At 44.8% G+C, this 17,804-nt stretch overlaps 1 protein-coding gene across 6 annotated transcripts in view; it reads right to left on the minus strand.

The window, feature by feature from the left end:
• The window catches only part of COMMD1 (copper metabolism domain containing 1), a 136,688-nt gene that overhangs the window by 61,223 nt on the left and 57,661 nt on the right, over positions 1-17,804 (minus strand). The window contains exon 3 of one of the 6 annotated variants that reach the window (XM_065401121.1): positions 2,313-2,361. The exons of 4 other annotated variants lie outside the window; for them this stretch is intronic. In XM_065401121.1, the coding sequence (XP_065257193.1) occupies positions 2,313-2,361 (49 nt within the window). Of the gene's footprint in view, positions 1-2,312; positions 2,362-16,679; positions 17,029-17,804 lie in introns of those variants that run through there. One more of the 6 variants, XM_065401120.1, reaches the window with a different exon arrangement.

Below are 17,804 nucleotides of genomic sequence, written 5' to 3' on the forward strand. Positions count from 1 at the left end.
GAGCTCGGACTGCTGTCCAGAGCGTCAACAGAGTGGTGCACTGTGGGATAGCTCCCGGAGCTATTAGCGTCGAATTCCGTCCACACTAACCCTAATTCGACATGGCCATGTCGAATTTAGCGCTACTCCCCTCGTCGGGGAGGAGTACAGAAATCGATTTAAAGAGACCTCTATGTCAAACTAAATAGCTTCGTTGTGTGGACGGGTGCAGGGTTAATTCGAAATAACACTGCTAAATTCGACATAACCTCCTAGTGTAGACCAGGCCTAAGATTATTGTACCAAAAAGAAAACATTTTAGTACTTTTAGCAAAGATTAGTTTTAAGAAAACACCAGGATTAGCAAATATTACAACTGAATTTTTCAGAATCTAGACAATTGCATATATATTACATTAAATAAAACCTATTTGAAAAGAACATTAAAGTTCCAAAGTCAAGCACTCAAAAATTAGGAAACGCCCAGAATTAAAGTTCCCTGTGCAACCCTAATTCAGCCCCCTTGTACATATGTATTATATTATTATTGGTGTGACGTTGCACTCCATATGCTTTATGAAAATATGCTTGGAATGTGAATATAATGTAACTGGAATATGCTTTATGCAAAAGGTCTCTTGTAAGGTATCATTATAAAGCTGATAATCTACTGAGTGTGTGCATCCTATTTGTATGTATGTATCATTCTTGTGTCAAACTAGAAATATGAAGTTAATTCTGAGGTCCTATTGTAATTATGCAAAGTGTGGGCCATTAATGGTGGTTTAGAATCTTGATGGCACTCACTGACTAGGACAATTGGCTGTAGATGGTTTATTTAATCGGAAAGCCTTCTTGTGGATGTGAAGGCCAGCCTATGGGTAATGAAGAATGAGGTCTTACAGTGATATGTGACCATGTCACCTGATGCTGGAATTCATCTTAAACCTGGTGCTTTTCCATTTAGAAGGAGGGGTGGGAACCCAGAGAGACAAAGGATTCCTGCCTTGGGCCAAAGATATAAAAGGGGGTGGAACAGAACAAAGGGGGCTACCAGTCATGAGAAATCCCCTAGTTACTACCTGAGCTGGAAATAACAAGAACTGTATCACGGGAAAGAATTGGGCCCAGACTAGGAAGGAGTCTAGTCTGTGAAAGAAGCTTATTGGAACATCTCTGAGGGTGAGATTTACATATATTCAGTTTCTTAAATGCATTAGGCTTAGACTTGCGTATTTTGTTTTATTTTGCTTGGTAACTTACTTTGTTGCGTCTTTTATTTCTTGAAACCACTTAAATCCTACTTTTTATTCTTAATAAAATCACTTTTGTTTATAATTGAACCCAGAGTAAGTGATTAATACCTGAGGGAGCAAACAGCTGTGCATCTCTCTCTATCAGTGTTAGAGAGGGCGGCCAATTTATGAGTTTACCCTGTATAAGCTTTATACAGAGTAAAACTGATTTATTTGGGGTTTGGATCCCATTGGGAGCTGGGTGTCTGGGTGCTGGAGACAGGAGTACCTGCTGAGTGGTTTTCAGTTAAAGCCTGCAGCTTTGGGGACGTGGTTCAAACCCTGGGTATGTGTTGCAGCAGACTTGTGTGTCTGGCTCAACAAGGCAGGGTTCTGGAGTCCCAAGCTGACAGGGAAAATGGGCTCAGAGGCAGTTTCAGCAAGTCAGGTGACAGTCCCAAGGGGGTCTCTGTAACCAAACCCGTCACAATTGTCACAAACTACATTTCCATGGGACCCCTGCCTCATTTAGGGTATAGAATGGACTGTGCTTAGAGAATTAATCAGGGTTGTGTAATGAGTAGGGCTGTTGTCTGCAGGACCCCTGGTTTATTTGTTACAAAAGTTGAAAGGTATGTAGTGAATGAGACAGGGAGCTGTAGAAAGAGAATGGATGATCTCATGGTTAAGGCAGTTGAATGCTGCCCTGGAAGACTGGATTCTCTCCTCTCTCCCTTTGCCACAGAGTTCTCAATTGTATGTTCTGCATTTTCTGGGCGCCCAATTTGAAACATATGCATCCTGGTTTGCAGAACAACTGAACACTTGTGACCGCAACTGAGTCCGGGGAAGTTGTGCTCTGAACATGAAAAGTAGTATTGTGCCTCATTTCCTCATCTTTAAAATGGAGATTATAATACCACCTCACCTCATAGGGTTCCTGTTGAAGATAAACTTTATCGTTTGTGAAGCACTCAGACATTACAGTGATAAGTATTATAAAAAAGCCCATGAGGAAATGAACAGTTCTGAATTTGGAGCAGAGTATGAAGGGTGCTAAGCCACACAAATAATGAAAACAAAATATTTAACAGCTACCCAATTCAGTGAATCCTCTCCATCCTGTGCAGTGACTGAGGCAGTAATTCTGTGGAACAAACAGCATATAATCATGTAATTAAAGACTATGTGCATCCATTATTATACAAAGGAGCTGAATTAAGGTTATGTCACAGTTACCAAGGCTAACTGCACCTCTAACCACTCCTCGTCTCTTTGAGTGTATGACAGATATGGCAACTTTCTGTCACATCCTTAGGAATTCTTAATTAAGTTTCATTATCTTTGGGGTCCACTGCATTACTGTGGGCCAGGATTGTATATAATCTTTCCAGGGGGGAGATGTGACAGATGTGAGATATGGGTGTTCCAAAAAATATACTGAAAATGTACCAGACAAAAATAGACTTTTGGGACATGAAATGTTAAGTGGATTTCCTAGGGAACACCTAGGGCACAGGTCCCCAAATTGTGGGGCGAACCCCCCTAAGGGGGGCGCAGCAGGCCTGGGCCAGAACCCAGAGTAGGCAGGGAGTGCCACCCAATCCCGCTCCACCCCCAGCTCAACTCTGGCCCCACCCCCAGCCACAGCCCTGGCTCCTGACCCTGTCCCGCAGCTCCACATCTGGCCGCGGGCCCAACTGTCACCGTGGCCTGGCTGTGGCTCTGCTCCCGGCCCCTCATCCAGCCTCAGCCCATGTCTGCGGCTCCGTTCCCGGCCCTGACCCCACCCCCAGTTGGGGCCCCAACCTCGGCCTCCTTACCCAGGTCCGCGTTCCTGCCCCCACCCCGCTCCAGGAGCCCAGCCCCATTCCCGGCTGTGGAAGGGCGCAGACAGGGGTAAGGCAGGGTATGTCCCTGAAAAGTTTGGGGTCCACTGACCTAGGGAGTGGTTAATGCAAATTCCCCACCTCTGGTTAGGCAAAAACACAGCCTTTTGAAGCTATGCCTTGAGGAGTGGGTGATTATCAACTGATTACCTATTCCAGAGACCAGAGATCAAAGGCCTGAGCTGTATAAAGAATGGCTGTACTGACCAGCCGAAGTTCTGGTTCTGGACCTGTGACAATTATGAACTTGTAACCACAGGGAAAACTCAGTTGTGTGTTTTGAATGACTTACACACCTGCCAGAGCCTGAGGTTGGAGCCAGGGGTGCTGGAACAATTTGTATAGTGGGGGTGCTGAGAGCCATTGAACCAATCTGTAAACCCTGTATATGATGGAAATCACTTCAAGCCAGGGGATGCGGCAGCACCCCCAGTTCTAGCACCTATGTTTGGAGCTGGAGGTGACTTCTGCTAAGCTTTTTAGCATGCGTGCAGACTCTTTTATTGGTTTTAATATGTTTTCTCTGTAATGCTTTCACTTTAAGAATAAATGTGCTTTCTTAGAAAGAGCTGTGTGGTAACATATAACTTCAGGCAATGCACTGGTCATAGTCTCTGGAGAGAAAGCAAAGCACAGACACTGGCCTTCTCAGCAATCTAGCTTGCTAGGGATATATCAGTGTAGCCAGGGAAATGCAGCCTTAAAAAGATTCCCTGGGAGGGAGGCATGGGTCTCTGCCCAAGAGAGATGATGACTGGGAGCTAGAAACCTAGAGTGGGTGCCCTGGAGGGACCACAAGGGGGGAATACAGGTGCAGTTGCCCTAAAATTGTGATGGACCACATACCCCTTCAGGTCTCAGGCCATCACTTCTCTTGTGATTCTCCCACTCTCAGACTAGCCTTGGGTTGCAGTCCCCCATGTATCAACAGGGATTACCTCAGCAGGTCTGACTTGTATCCAGCACCTGTAAGTTTGCACCTTCTCGGAACGATGACAGTAGGAAGCAGGAACTAAAAAACTTCCGTAAAACAAACTATTATTTGTTTAAAACAAAAGCACTTAAGAGAAAACAGGTCTTAAAACATACTTTCCTAGATATCGTCCATATGGGGATCCTTGAAGATCTAAGCTTCCTTTAGACTGGTCTAAGCTTCTTATAGGCTGCCTGAGACCCCTAGGGTCTCCCTTAAATCACAAGCCATTTCTTCCCCTCCTCCTGTTTTGTTCAGTCTTTCTGATCTCCAAGTTCCCAGCCTGGCAAAACAAGCTTTCTTCCTTGGAGACAGGATTTAAGATCCTTAAACTGACAGCTTTGCCCATTGTCTTTCAAGTGTGTGCTCGGGTGTCCTTATCTGGAGCCTTTGTTTTCATCCAGGCTGGTCTTCCCAGAACCCACTATTAAAGTAGATCAATGCATTCATATAGGTAAGTTTTATAACCCAATATACAGTAACTCACCCTCACCTACCAAGTCACATAATGTTCATAAAATCATTACATCTCAGAATTAGATTACTATGTACCAATTCCACAACCATCCCAGGTTGTATTTGGAATTTTCAAACTCTAAATGGCTTTTCTTAATGTTCTTTTACTGTGTTTTTTTGTACATAACGTATTTACAGAGGTTTTCCATATCCACTCATCCATTTATATGATCTATATTTTATCCCTATCACACATGTAGATTTTCATTCAGAAACAGGTCTCTAATGCAGCAGACAGCAGTACCTTGTCTTTCAGGGTGTACTGACATCAACTCAACACTCCCATAACTATTTCCCCCACCAAAACAGTGAAGCTGTAATCACCAGTCTGTCCTCCTATTCTGCATAAATCTCCTATAAAATGTAGTTTGGGGAAGAAAATCTCTGCAATCTCCCACCTTCCTGAGCAGGAAACAGCAACACAATCTGTTCAAGTGAGGAAGATGGCCACTGACTGCTATGTAAGTTACGATTTGAATAGTGTATGATACAGCCAAAATGACCTAAGCCCTTTCTAGTAAATTTCTTCACAATCATTAATATTTTATCAGAACACAGAAGTTGCCAAATCAATGGGCCATCCAGTCTCCAATAGTGGCCAGTACCCGACGCTTCAGAGGAAGAAGGTGCATGAAACGTCCTTATCTAACAGTGATGTAATGACCTGCCTATTGTGGAAAGGCAAAGTACAAGGGCACATCAAGTATTTTTATGTAAATTCAACAGTTTTTCAAGCATTCTCCATTTCTTCCCAACATATAAACAAGATATTTGTAAGCAGAAGCAGATTCCAATCTAATTCAATTTGATCAAACTCTAGCTTTTTTGTAAACAGTCCTACTTCATAGCCGTCTTTCTAAGCACCCTGATATTGGGATATTTAAGTGCTCCATTTCCATAAAAGCAGCAAAAGCAGGCAATTTAAAATGAACCACGGATTATTTAAAATGACTGCTTCGAGCAGAAGTGTAATTTTCTAAAAGGGGTTTTTGCTTCTGACCATGATACACTGCACTGATGATCTGTCATGTCTCATACATTACTTAAGACCAAATATATACTGTAACTTCCTACATAATGTTACACTGTGGCTCTATTCAAGCTTGGATTCTTTTAAGATGCTTCCTTCCAGGCTGCATTCTTGAAAATGACATCATCATGCTAATTCTTCCAAATCCTTTGTCATATTTACAGTTTAAGTGGAATGCAAATTTTACAGTACCTTAAAGTGAGGTTCTGCTTTTGAAAGTGATTCCATAAAAATGGCATCCTTGGATTTAACATTTTTTGCCTCTCAGTGATCAAACATGATCAGTTTACATGTCAAAAAAAATTTTCTGACTACCAGGAATCTTGCAAACTCAAATGAGGCTCAAAAGCCTAGTCTACATTTGGGGATTTGTCCCAATTCCAGCAATCGGTGGCCAGCAACTGATGTGGCTACACCCAATGAAAATCCGAAGTGCAGACAAGGAAAGTTGTGATTTGCACCAGTGGAGTTTAACCTTGCTTAATCATAGGCAAGCTGTATTCTTTCCTTATCACACCTCACCAACGTAACAGAGGGTTGACAGTCCAAAATATGCTTTCAGACGTGCCTATGCAACCTTGTTGCCTTTAACAGATTTGCATGGGTGCAGCTTATTAGATAATTCTGATACACTAGAAGGAATAGAATTCAGCTACTCTTAGGGCTTGTCTATGCAGGTTTTAAATTGGATCAGTTGAGTTAATATGGTTTCAAAAGACTTGCATGCACACGACACAACCCATCAATGTACACTACACATTTATTGTGAACTCTGGAGTCCTCTTGCAAAGTGGACTAGGTTTGCTTTGAAGTGTATTAGTTCGGTCTTTTGTTCATGTGCATGCGATTGCTGTGCACCATTTTTTGCTTGCTTCGGACGGCTATACCACAGTGCTTTGCAGGTTGACAATCACTGACCTGTCCATTTACTTGTGTGCCCTCCCTGCCCTGGTGTCAAGTTTCCAGGACTGCCCTTCCCCCTTTTAAAACGGCAGAGCCAGATTTTGCCCCCTTTGCTTCTGGTTCCCAGTATATCATCATTCTGGTGATATAACCTCGATAGCACTCCAGAAGCCCCACAACATGCCTTGCACAGCTGTCTGGAGCCGTGCTGAGACCACCATCTGGGAGAAGGGTTGATTCAGGAAGTGCTTGTGGCCAGCCACAGGAACAAGGACCTTTTTGTGGGCGTAGCAAAGCAGATATCCACTAGGAGTCATGACTGGGATGCCAATCAGTGTCAGATAAAGAGCAAGCAGCTCAAGACAAAGTACACTGAAATGAGGGATAACATTAGGCAATCCAGCAGGGGACATGTGACCAGTCAATTTTTTGGTGAACTGGACAAGATTCTACACTATGGTATGACCCATCCCAGGCACTGCCCGGGACCTGCTACCCACACTCTCCCCCAACACTAAGGATAACCATCATGAGATGAGCACGAAAATGCCTGAGAGCCAGGATTTTTTGGGCACTCAGGAACCTGACGACGGCCGGCTGGAAAGCCAACCCCAGTCCTGCCCTGCATCGCCTAAGCCCAAGCCCCAGCCAGAAATCTAGGCCAGGACCAAAGAGTCAGATCCTCTGGAGGAAACTTTAATATGTAAGTACCTATCATTACAATTTATTACTTATTCATTATAATTGTGATGTAATTCGGAGCAACCTCTCTCCCGTTTGCTGTTTGAAAATGGCACCAAGCATAGAACTGAAGTATTTTAAAAACTGATTTAATATTAAAAACAAGATATTTTTTCCCCAAAAGAAGAGGACTTGGCACCTTGGCATCCTGTTCAGAAAAGTTCTCTTTCAAACCTTCAATCCCCTATGCGCAACTGCTTCTAAAAAACCAAAAATGTGTGTTCATCCCCAAACAGAGGACAGAGGACCTTAATCTTCAACTAGACTGTACTTGTATATTTTAACATAAAAAGAAGAAGAAAAAAAGAATAGGGGGATGGATGTACTATAGGCTTTTTTGAAGGCGTTAACAGAAGTAATGATATTAATAATCAATTTGCAGTACCCAGTTACATTTTGAGTAGAAAAGGACAGGCTAGCGGTTAAAACCATGTCTAAAAGTCAGGACTCCTGGATTCTATTCGATTCCCTGCTCTCTCAGACTTCTAGTATGACCTTGAGCAAAGCTGTTAACTAATCTATTCTTCAGTTTTCCTCACCTGTAACTGGGGAAAATAATAGTTCCCTCTCTCAGAAAGGGCAGTGATGCTTAATTTATTAACGTTTCTCAATGAGTTTCACTGAAATCCGTGGCTAGAAGACGCTATCTACGTGAAAATTATATTAAACTCTTGTATGATCTAAGACAGTAAGGGAAACAGGCAGGGCTGGCTAGTTCAAATCAGAAAATACAGTTATAAAATTGTTTTCTTATTCACTATGTTTTTGTGCCCATATAGAATCACACAGTATTCCTAAGCTTCCTCAGAGTCAAGAGTCCAACATTAAGCTCTTCCTGTGCGAGTTTGCCTCCGTTTCTGCTAGGTAGCAGCATTCTTTGAAGAAATATCAAGCATCCAAGATAGAATTTTAAAAAATCATTAGGATAAATCTGGGGCCTAATAAATTGACTGAGTCATTTTTATAAAAGATATCACTAATGGGGGGGGGGGGGGGGAGAGAATACATTTAGTTGAAATGCTCTGCAACTGAACTAGACAATTTTTATTTTAAAAACAAGCTTAAATAGCGAAGACCAAGTGAGATAATATTATGGATGAGTAGAAAATTTAAAATATTCCATTCAATGTTTATCCAAATGTACTTTAGAGCTGAAAACATATACTTTAGTGGCCAACCTGAGCTGAAGAAGGAGCCAGAATTTACCAATTTACATTGCCAAAGAGCCACAGTAATATGTCAGCAGCTCCCGATCAGCCCCCCCCAAGTGCCTCCTGCCCACCAGCAGCCCCGCCAATCAGCGCCTCCCCCTCTCTCCCCACACCTCCCGATCAGCTGTTTTGTGGCGTGCAGGAGGCTCTGGGGGGGAGGGGAAGGAGCAATGGCATAGCAGGCTTAGGGGAGGGGGCGGGAAAGGGTGGAGTGGGGGCCAGGCCTGTGGCAGAGCCAGGGGTTGAGCAGTGAGCACCTCCCAGCACATTGGAAAGTTGGCGCCTATAGCTCCAGCCCCAGAGTCGGTACCTATACAAGGAGCCGCATATTAACTTCTGAAGAGCCACAGGTTGGCCACCCCTGCTTTAGTAGGACTGACTCTTAGACCAACAACGTACTTTTAATATTGCAGTGATGCACTGAAATACTTAAATGGTGCAATGTCAGAACCTGTCCAAGGCAAATCAGATGTCACAGGAGGAATGGGAGAAGCGCCCATGAGGTCATCCTCCCACAAATAGCGAATTGTTGAGAAATTCGCTCCTTCCTCAGATTTTCTTTACATTTTAAAGAGTAGAAGCAGTCTTACAAACAAGATTGTATCCCATACAAGATCACATGCCCTTCCATCAAGTTCTCTCTCCACTGAAAAAAAACCCCTCAACTTTTTATACTGTACATCTGAATTGGAGCCAATGAGATGCACCTCATCTGGCTGAGACACTATAATATCTCTGCAAAAGCCTTACTCTAAATATCATATTTAAAGCCAGACAGGTTCCATGGCCTTAAAGTTACTCCAGGACACAATATTTTACAAAGCGTACAGAAGGTGTAATCACCCTGTCAAAATTAGACATGCCCTAAACAGAGATGGCAATGAGCATCCCTCGAAATTTAAAAAGATGCAGATAATCAGATTTACAACCAAAGAACAGAGGTGTTAGCATCTTTAATCAACTGCTTCTTAGGCTATGTCTACACTAGAACTTTTCTCGGCAAAACTTTTGTCGGTCAGGGGTGTGAAAAAACAACAACATAAATTTCACCAACAAAAGCACCGGCGTGGACAGCACTATGTCAGTGGGAGACATTTCCCCGATAACATAGCTACTGCCGCTCATTGGGGGTGGTTTAATTATGCAGGCAGGAGAGTGCTCTCCCGTCGGCATAGAGCGACTACACGGGAGACCTTGCCGTGGTACAGCTGTGTCAATGTACGGTCTGCAGTGTAGACATAGCCTTATTCAACCGCCCTACTTGGTCACAGTACAGCAACACGTCTTCCTCCAGCAGCTAGTGGAAATGCAGGTAGAAAGAGGTGAGAGTTTGCTCAGCTGACCTCTATGATTGAAATCCCTGGTGATGGGAACTCAAGTGTTCAGTTTATAGTGCTTTCAGTATTTAGCTTACCACAAATTGCTTTGAAAAGCCATTCACTTGGAGTCTCATCCAAAGCCCATTAAAATCAATGGGAGTCTACATTAACTTCAGTGGCCCTTGGTTCCTTCTGTATCATGCAGAAGAGGTAAATGTTAAGATACAGCTAATTTTAAAGGCCTTCCTTTTTGCTACTTGGTATCACATTCTGTTTTCTCTTTCAGCGGCAGTTACATTTCTTGACCTAGTTATTGGTCCACATTTTCAGCAAGAAGAGGCAAAGGCCAGCCTGCAAAGGTAGAATTGTAAAGTTACTGCATTTGTACATACAAATGTGACAACTGCACCTGCAGATGCACGATACTAAAAATAAGCATAAAATTTTCCTGTGCAAATTCCAGCAGCCACCTGCTGAAAACTTGACCTATAAAACAGAAGAGAAGTAGACATTTAAAAATATTAACTTCATTGTTACAGTATCTATATGAAAATGATATTTTCTACAATATGAATTTACTCCCCCTAAAAGGAGCCTAGGTTCTCCCAAAATATTTTCTATCGTTTCTTGATTTTATAAATAAAAAGTACACCTTCCTTAATATTTACACAGGAGGAGACTCACACCCACATACAGGCCCAGTTGCTTTTGTATTGGACTCCAGCATGGTGTCATTTAGGAATCTAGTGTACCAGGGCCCAGCTGGGCCTCCAAACTCTTCTTGGCAGTGGTGTAGCATATTACCAGGGTGGGGGAAGGTTAGTCAGCTGGTAAAATGCTGTTTTGATATATTTGGCCAGGCCATCCTTGTAATACCAGGATGCCTGAACAGCCATGTGAAAGGCATTCACATTTGCAAGAATGCTTCTTTGTTGAGTTGTCTAAGAGACAGTTTCTTGTAAATTTAGATACCTTGACTGCTCCCAAGAATGGAGAATGCTGACAGAACATGACAGAGCACCAACTAACGAAATCATAAAGAAAAACCAACATATTGGATTTGCTGTACACAGGCTAGCCAGTAGAGAAAATTTCTAATATTTTGTGTTGCAGAATCAGGCAGAACTTTTTTTTGGGTAAGTTAAGCTTTAGATTTCCCCCAACCCTTTAATATTTGTGCATTCCAGAGAGAAGTTATTTTACAAACTAAAAAAACCCAACCACCATTCACAGTTTTATGAACGAAATTTTTGATGTATAAAGTTTATTCATCTCCAAATATGAATAATGAATGACATATCCCTGTAGTGGAGGATGCCGAACATCAGAAAGAGGCTGTCTGGCCTCTCAAGAGCTGGAACTGCAGCACTCAACATACACAATCTGCGTGTAAGTACTATATCTTCAATGAGCAAGCAGGTAGTTACTCAGCAGGAAGTGCAATCTGCTGTAGCTGTTCCTGCACATTTGCTATTAGCCACAGGAACAGTGATAAAGATTTGATTGTTTAATCCATCCGTTCTATTTTGCTTTGACCCTGCCTACACTGATCACCTAAAGACTGTGTCTACAAATGTGGTTCTACTTCAGACACTTAAGATCTATCTTCCCAGTCTTCATAACTATATGACAGTTAAAACCTAGTTTAACCACAGCAAGGTTAAATCTCCATTTGGTAAGCACAGATGGGGCCAAACTGTGATAGAATAACCCTGCTCTAAGCCTATGTAGTGACCTACACTAGAACAGTGTTTCTCAAGGACCAGTCCGTGGATGGGTGCCGGTCCCTGAGAATTCCCTGACACAGTTTAGGAAGGCAGCAAGCCAGTCCCTGGTATCAAAAAGGTTGAGAAACACTGGTTTAGAACACATTTTGTTAATAAGGTTGCAGCACAGTTTGGCCTCATTCAGACTGGCCAGCCAGATCATGTTTCGTAGCTGCTGAGTTTCATGCAGCTCCACAATACATTTTGTGCAAATTTGCAATACATCTGCATATAAGCACAAGCTCAGTCTTTAAAAACTGTCTGGATTTCATGCTGAATGAAGTTCTGTATCTACAGCAGGGTAAACTTTGCACATGAACTGCCCTGCCAGCATGTCTCAACCCTAATCTGAGGGAAACTTCCTCTATGGCAGAGGTGAGCAAACTATGGCCCGCAGGCCACATCTGGCCCGTGGGACCCTCCTGCCCGGCCCCTGAGCTCCTGGCCTGGGAGGCTAGCCCCAGCACCTCCCCTGCTGTTCCCCCTCTCCCGCAGCCTCAGCTCGCTCCGCCACCGGCATAATGCTCTGGGCAGCGGGGCTGCGAGCTTCTGGGGCAGCGCAGCTGCAGAGCCCGGCCTGACCCGGTGCTCTGTGCTACGCGGTGGCGACACGGTGGCTGGCTCCAGCCGGGTGGCGCGGCTGTAGCGCCGCCAGCCACTGGTGCTCCAGGCAGCACGGTAAGGGGGCAGGGGGCAGGGAGCAGGGGGGTTGGGGATAGAAGGCAGAGGAGTTCTGGGGGGTGCGCAGGGGTTGGGGGTTTGGATAGGGGTCGGGGCGGTCAGAGGGCGGGGAACAGGGGGGCAGTCAGGAATGAGAGGGGGTGTTGGATGGGGCGGCAGAGGGCAGTCGGGGCAGGTGTCCCGGAAGGGGCGGTCAGGGACAGGGAGCAGGGCGGTGCATGGGGCAGGTGTCCCGGAGGGGGCCGTCAGGGAACGGGGGGTGGGGAGGTTGGATGGGGCAGGAGTCCTGGGGGACCCCCTCCCCTAACCGGCCTTCCATACAATTTCCAAAACCCGATGCGGCCCTCAGGCCAAAAAGTTTGCCCGCCCCTGCTCTATTGGCATGTGACAGTGGGGTCTGTCCCCTAGAGGGTAGTAGGACTGAAGGGTCATCTCATCTATCTCACGGTGTGGCCCCCCTTTAAGGTTTGGTATCCAAGGGTCAAGGAAAATGACAAAGGCAGATATCATAGAATCATAGACTATCAGGGTTGGAAGGGACCTCAGGAGGTCATCTAGTCCAACCCCCTGCTCAAAGCAGGACCAATCCCCAGACAGATTTTTGCCCCACATCCCTAAATGGCCCCCTCAAGGATTGAACTCACAACCCTGGGTTTAGCAGGCCAATACTCAAACCACTGAGCTATCCCTCCCCCCATGGACAGAGAGAGAGAGACGGGGCGGCTCTATGTTTTTTGCCACCCCAAGCACGGCAGTCAGGCGGCCTTCGACGGCATGCCTGCAGGCGGTCCGCTGGTCACGCGCATTCGGCAGCATTTCTGCGGGTGATCTGCTGGTCCCGTGCCTTCGGCGTACCCACTGCCCAATTGCCGCTGAAGCCACGGGACCGGCGGATCTCCCGCAGGCATGCCGCTGAAGGCTGCCTGACTGCCGCTCTCACGGCGACTGGCAGGCCACCCCCCGCAGCTTGCCACCCCAGACACGCGCTTGCTGCGCTGGTGCCTGGAGCCGCCCCTGGAGAGAGAGAGGAAGCGGACCCAGGGGAATAGGCTGTGTTTGAGGAAAACCGGTGTTTCTATTACTTTAAGGGCCTGGGACTATGAGCCTTGTATAGAGACTGGGGCAAGGCTGTCCTCCCGCCCATCCAATCAGCTCTAGAAAAGATGGCTGTATATATGTTGCCTCTTCCCTCAGATCAGAGAGACACCAAACAGAAGGCAGCCTGCTGAACCCTTTGAGCCTGGGGGCTAATTGGAGACAGACACCAGCTGAAGGGGAGAAGCTGGTTGAAAGCCACAGCTGGCCTGAGGTAACAAGCACAGCCGAAAAGGGGACCTGTGCCAAGTAGGGAACAGCATGAGAGAAAACCTCAGTCCCTAGAACGAGAACCCCTGAACCTGAGAGGAGAATGTGTGTGTCAGGACCAGAATCTCCAGTCCCAGGAGGAGAGTGGGATGATCCCTGAGTCTGAGGGGAGACTACAGACCATGGAGGCCAAGACAGAAAGAAAGAACAAAACACACAAACACAAGAAGGAGGGCTGAGAAGACCCCTAGTCCTAAAAGGGAGCTGAGTGCTTTGGGGGAAGTTAAACCCCAGGAGAAGGAGAAAATCATTTAAAGACTCCAGAGGCAGAGCGTATTATTTCTGAACCCCAGTAGAGGCAGCGAAGGGAAGTGTGCCTGCTTGGCCAACAGGGTAGGCACTCATGTTCTATGACAAGGTAATGGGGCAGTTCAATCTCTATGGTTCATGAGGTTCTTGGCTTCTCTGCTGAGTCTGCAAACTAATGCAAAGCATGTGATGAGTTTATGATGTGGGAACTGGAACAGAGACTCACTAAACATCCTGTACAGGAGCCACCAGTCATCAATCAGATGGGAATAATTGTTAATACCTATCAAATTCGACTGAATTCAGAGAGGTGACCTATAGGCAAAAGGCTCTGAAGCTCATTAGCATCTCATAAGGCATCCAATCTCCCATATGTGCTAGGAGCACATCTTCAAGAGTGAAGGCTGTTTTCTGGAAAGGTAAGTTTATTAAAACAAGTTCTGAGCTTTTTTGAGTTTGCATGCACAGACAGGATTTACCACTCGGTGAACACGGGCAAAATCTCCCAAACATTGCTCTCAGTCACATTTAGTCTGGCACACCATGTTCTCAAAAGGACAGCTCCCCTTAACCAAAGCACAGACCTCTTATTTCACCTATCTGAGTAATGGGGAATGAAAGGGGTGGAGGGAAGAAGCATGCAATTATCCTCTGACAAACAACCCATACTGAGAGACATTTTTTTTTGTAAACTAGCATCAGAACGTTGGGTATCAGGGTTCCTGAGTTCTGTTCCTGGCTCTGGGAACGAACTATGATGTAGAGCTTAGAGACAGCACAGATACATGTAACAATGCCAGTTTGGGTCATCTGCAGGGAACTGAACCCAGGACCTCTTGACCTAAAAGCATGAGCCCTGACAAAATGAAAATTAGAATTAAACTTACATTTTTGTTAACTGATGCCTCAATCCTGTACTTTTAGAACCACAACATACTTCATTAAAGAAATTAAAGTTCTGCTCTCAGTGATATACTACATATTTCTTTTTTGCTGAGCTTTCAGGAAAGGATACAAATCAGCAAAGTGAAGAACCACCACCAGTACAACGTGTTGTGTTTAGCAAAATTCAGTTTAATAAATCAGTTTTGTTCTAGTTCTCTCTGAGCTATGTGACCCGTTGCCCTTTTATGTTTTTACATTCACTTTTCACTGTACTCGGTTATGTAACTGTTCCCTCTAACTTGGAAATTTCCAAGGCGAACAAAAGCTCAGTGATTATGTTCTTGGTCACTAAGGTGATTTTTCACTAACTTCTACTCAATGTTTTTTACAGTTTTAATCGCAATGTCTATTAGGCTTGCTCTGGTTAGGCTGATCGATTTGTTTGGACTCTTAACTGAATGCACTTTCCAATAATTGACTGAAGCAATAGCTCCAGTAATGTAAGTTTAGACTAGTTTAAGGATGTAGGGAGAATAGGTACAGTATTTTTTTTCACTGCATACCATGTTCTCTTTATTCTGCAGTTATGGAATCTGGAACTGTTTTACCATGGCAAGCATCTCTTTGCACTCTACAAAAACAGATCTGTCTTTTCAGAACATACAGTCTATTAAAAATAGGAAATTTGAAAATTACCTTCAGAAATAGCCAGGTTGCAACCTGAACTGTAGTGTTTATCCATCTTTGGCAGCAGCAATGGCAGATTTAATTTTTTCCTACCCATAGCACGACTTACTCATGACATATCCTCAGCCTGTTCTTCAGCAGTGAAAGCTATCGCTGGAACTAAACACAAACCACAGAATCCAAATTTCTTACAGAGGCCTAGATTTACTATGTAAGGAACACCAACTAGGAGTTCACTAGCATTCACAATCTGTAATCTTAGTCATACGATGAGATTCAGAGAAGCTAAATCCTGGAACCTTGATTACATTATGAAAGTATAGCCTAATATTTTTATATTTGTGTGTGTATGAGCAAGTGTGCAAATGCCTGCATATAGTACATATGTATCTTAGATCATCATCATTTGATTAAAATATAAAGTTAATCCATATTAGGATCTCACAATTTGTGTAGAATTTAACACAACATCAAACATGTCAAGATGAGTCTCTCTCTACTCACTTTTCTTGCTTTTGCTATAACAAAAGGTTACCGTGGTTTACCTTGGAACATACTTCATTTCCAATGGACAACAGAGCAAGCCCACAAAGTTTCTGCAGACTAGGGTGACCAGATGTCCCAATTTCATAGGCTTTTTCTTATTTAGGCTCCTATTACCCCCACCCCCTGTCCTGATTTTTCACACTTGCTGTCTGGTCACCCTACTGCAGACATTCAAGGTAAGAGGGTCAATCATGTCTCAGGCTTCAGGGTATAATCTCATCACCTCCAAAATCAAGAATGCATTTCCCCTCCCCATGTACTGTACAACATTACACAATTGTCTAGTTGCATTAAGGTTTTCCCCTCTCCCCATTTTCCTCTGAATTATCAGGTATTATCTGTTTTTTTTAGACAGAGGTAAGCCTGGTCTACACCACAAAGTTAAGTCGATGCAAGGCAGCTTAGTGACCTAGTTGTAAGCGCCCCGTTACGCCGACATAGTAACACAACCTCCCTGAGAGACACAGAGCTAGGGTTAGGTCAACCCAGTTGCACAGTGAGCCAGGACCTGTTTTTGACTCCAATGCAGTCCAGCCAGTCAAGCACAGGCAAGTGTGATGCAGGGGAAGGAACCTTGCGTAAGCGTGTAGATAAATTTTCAATGACAACAATGGCACCCCCAAAGTAGCAGGACACATCTTTTGACTTTTCATTATATTTATTTGTGCTAGAAGAGGTAGTTATATGACCAAGAGAGGTAGAGTTGCTATCTGCTTTTCATTCCCCCTCTAAAATTAGGCGGGGGTTGGGGGGGACCATGCAGAGCAGTTTTACGTACACAGGGATGTCCCTTGAATCCTCCTGAGAGATCTCAATTAAACTTTCTTGGAAGTACTCTGCAATCCTCCTCCGACGGTTTCTAGGCAGGGCCACCTTATTTCTTCCTCCATGGTAGGACACTTTCCCACGCCGCTCAGCGATAACTTCAGCAGGCACCATTGCAGTAAGCAGGCTAGCAGCATACGGGCCCAGGCAGCTTCAGTACGCCAGCAGCAGCTGTGCTCTCTCTGCCTTTGTTACCCTCAGAAGTGAGATATCAGCGAAAATCACCACCTGTGGAAAACGGTGCCAGTATTCAATGCCATTACCCTACACTACTAGAATCACACAACCGAGCAATTCCCTCATTTCCCCAACCCCTGGCGGGCCATACTCACCATGACTAGTGCTGTGACTGATGCTGTGCACAAGCAATCCCAAGCAGAAGTGAGGCGGTAGTGCTTAAAATTTTAGGGGAGCAAGGGAAGTGAATTCAGCATCTTAAGTTTTGCTTTCTGTTGTGAATACGCTGATAATGGTACCTCTGTGTGTTGTATCTGCCGTTGCTGCCATTACTGCCTTCAGGGTCTCCCACTCCACACCCACTGAACCTGAGCCACATGAGGAGGAGAAAGAAGAGGACTCAGGGTGACATGTTCAATGAGAATCCTGCAAGCCAGTGCTGCATCGGACAATGGGCATAGGGCCCGGATGATGAACGCTGCGGACAGCTTGGAGAAGGAAAGAATTGACAGGAGAATAGCCCAAGAGTCCCAGCAGGAAAAGGAGAGGGAGATGCAACAGGACATAATGGGGTTTCTCAGACAGCAAACACAGATGCTGCAGACTCTGGTAGACTTATAAGGTTCAGCAAACCCAGGCTCGCCTCCCTGTGCAGCCCACTGATAACTCAATATTGGGGCTTCCCTATACCCCCCTCAACATACCACATGGCATCAGGGCAGGGGCGGCAGGTTTGTATAATTTTTGGTGGTGCCCAGAATGAGTCCAAGTCCCCCCCCCCCCACACACACCTACCTAAGGCTCTGGGAGGAAGTTTGGGTGTGGGA

This window comes from Emys orbicularis, chromosome 3, assembly GCF_028017835.1.
Source record: "Emys orbicularis isolate rEmyOrb1 chromosome 3, rEmyOrb1.hap1, whole genome shotgun sequence".
NCBI lineage: Eukaryota > Metazoa > Chordata > Testudines > Emydidae > Emys > Emys orbicularis.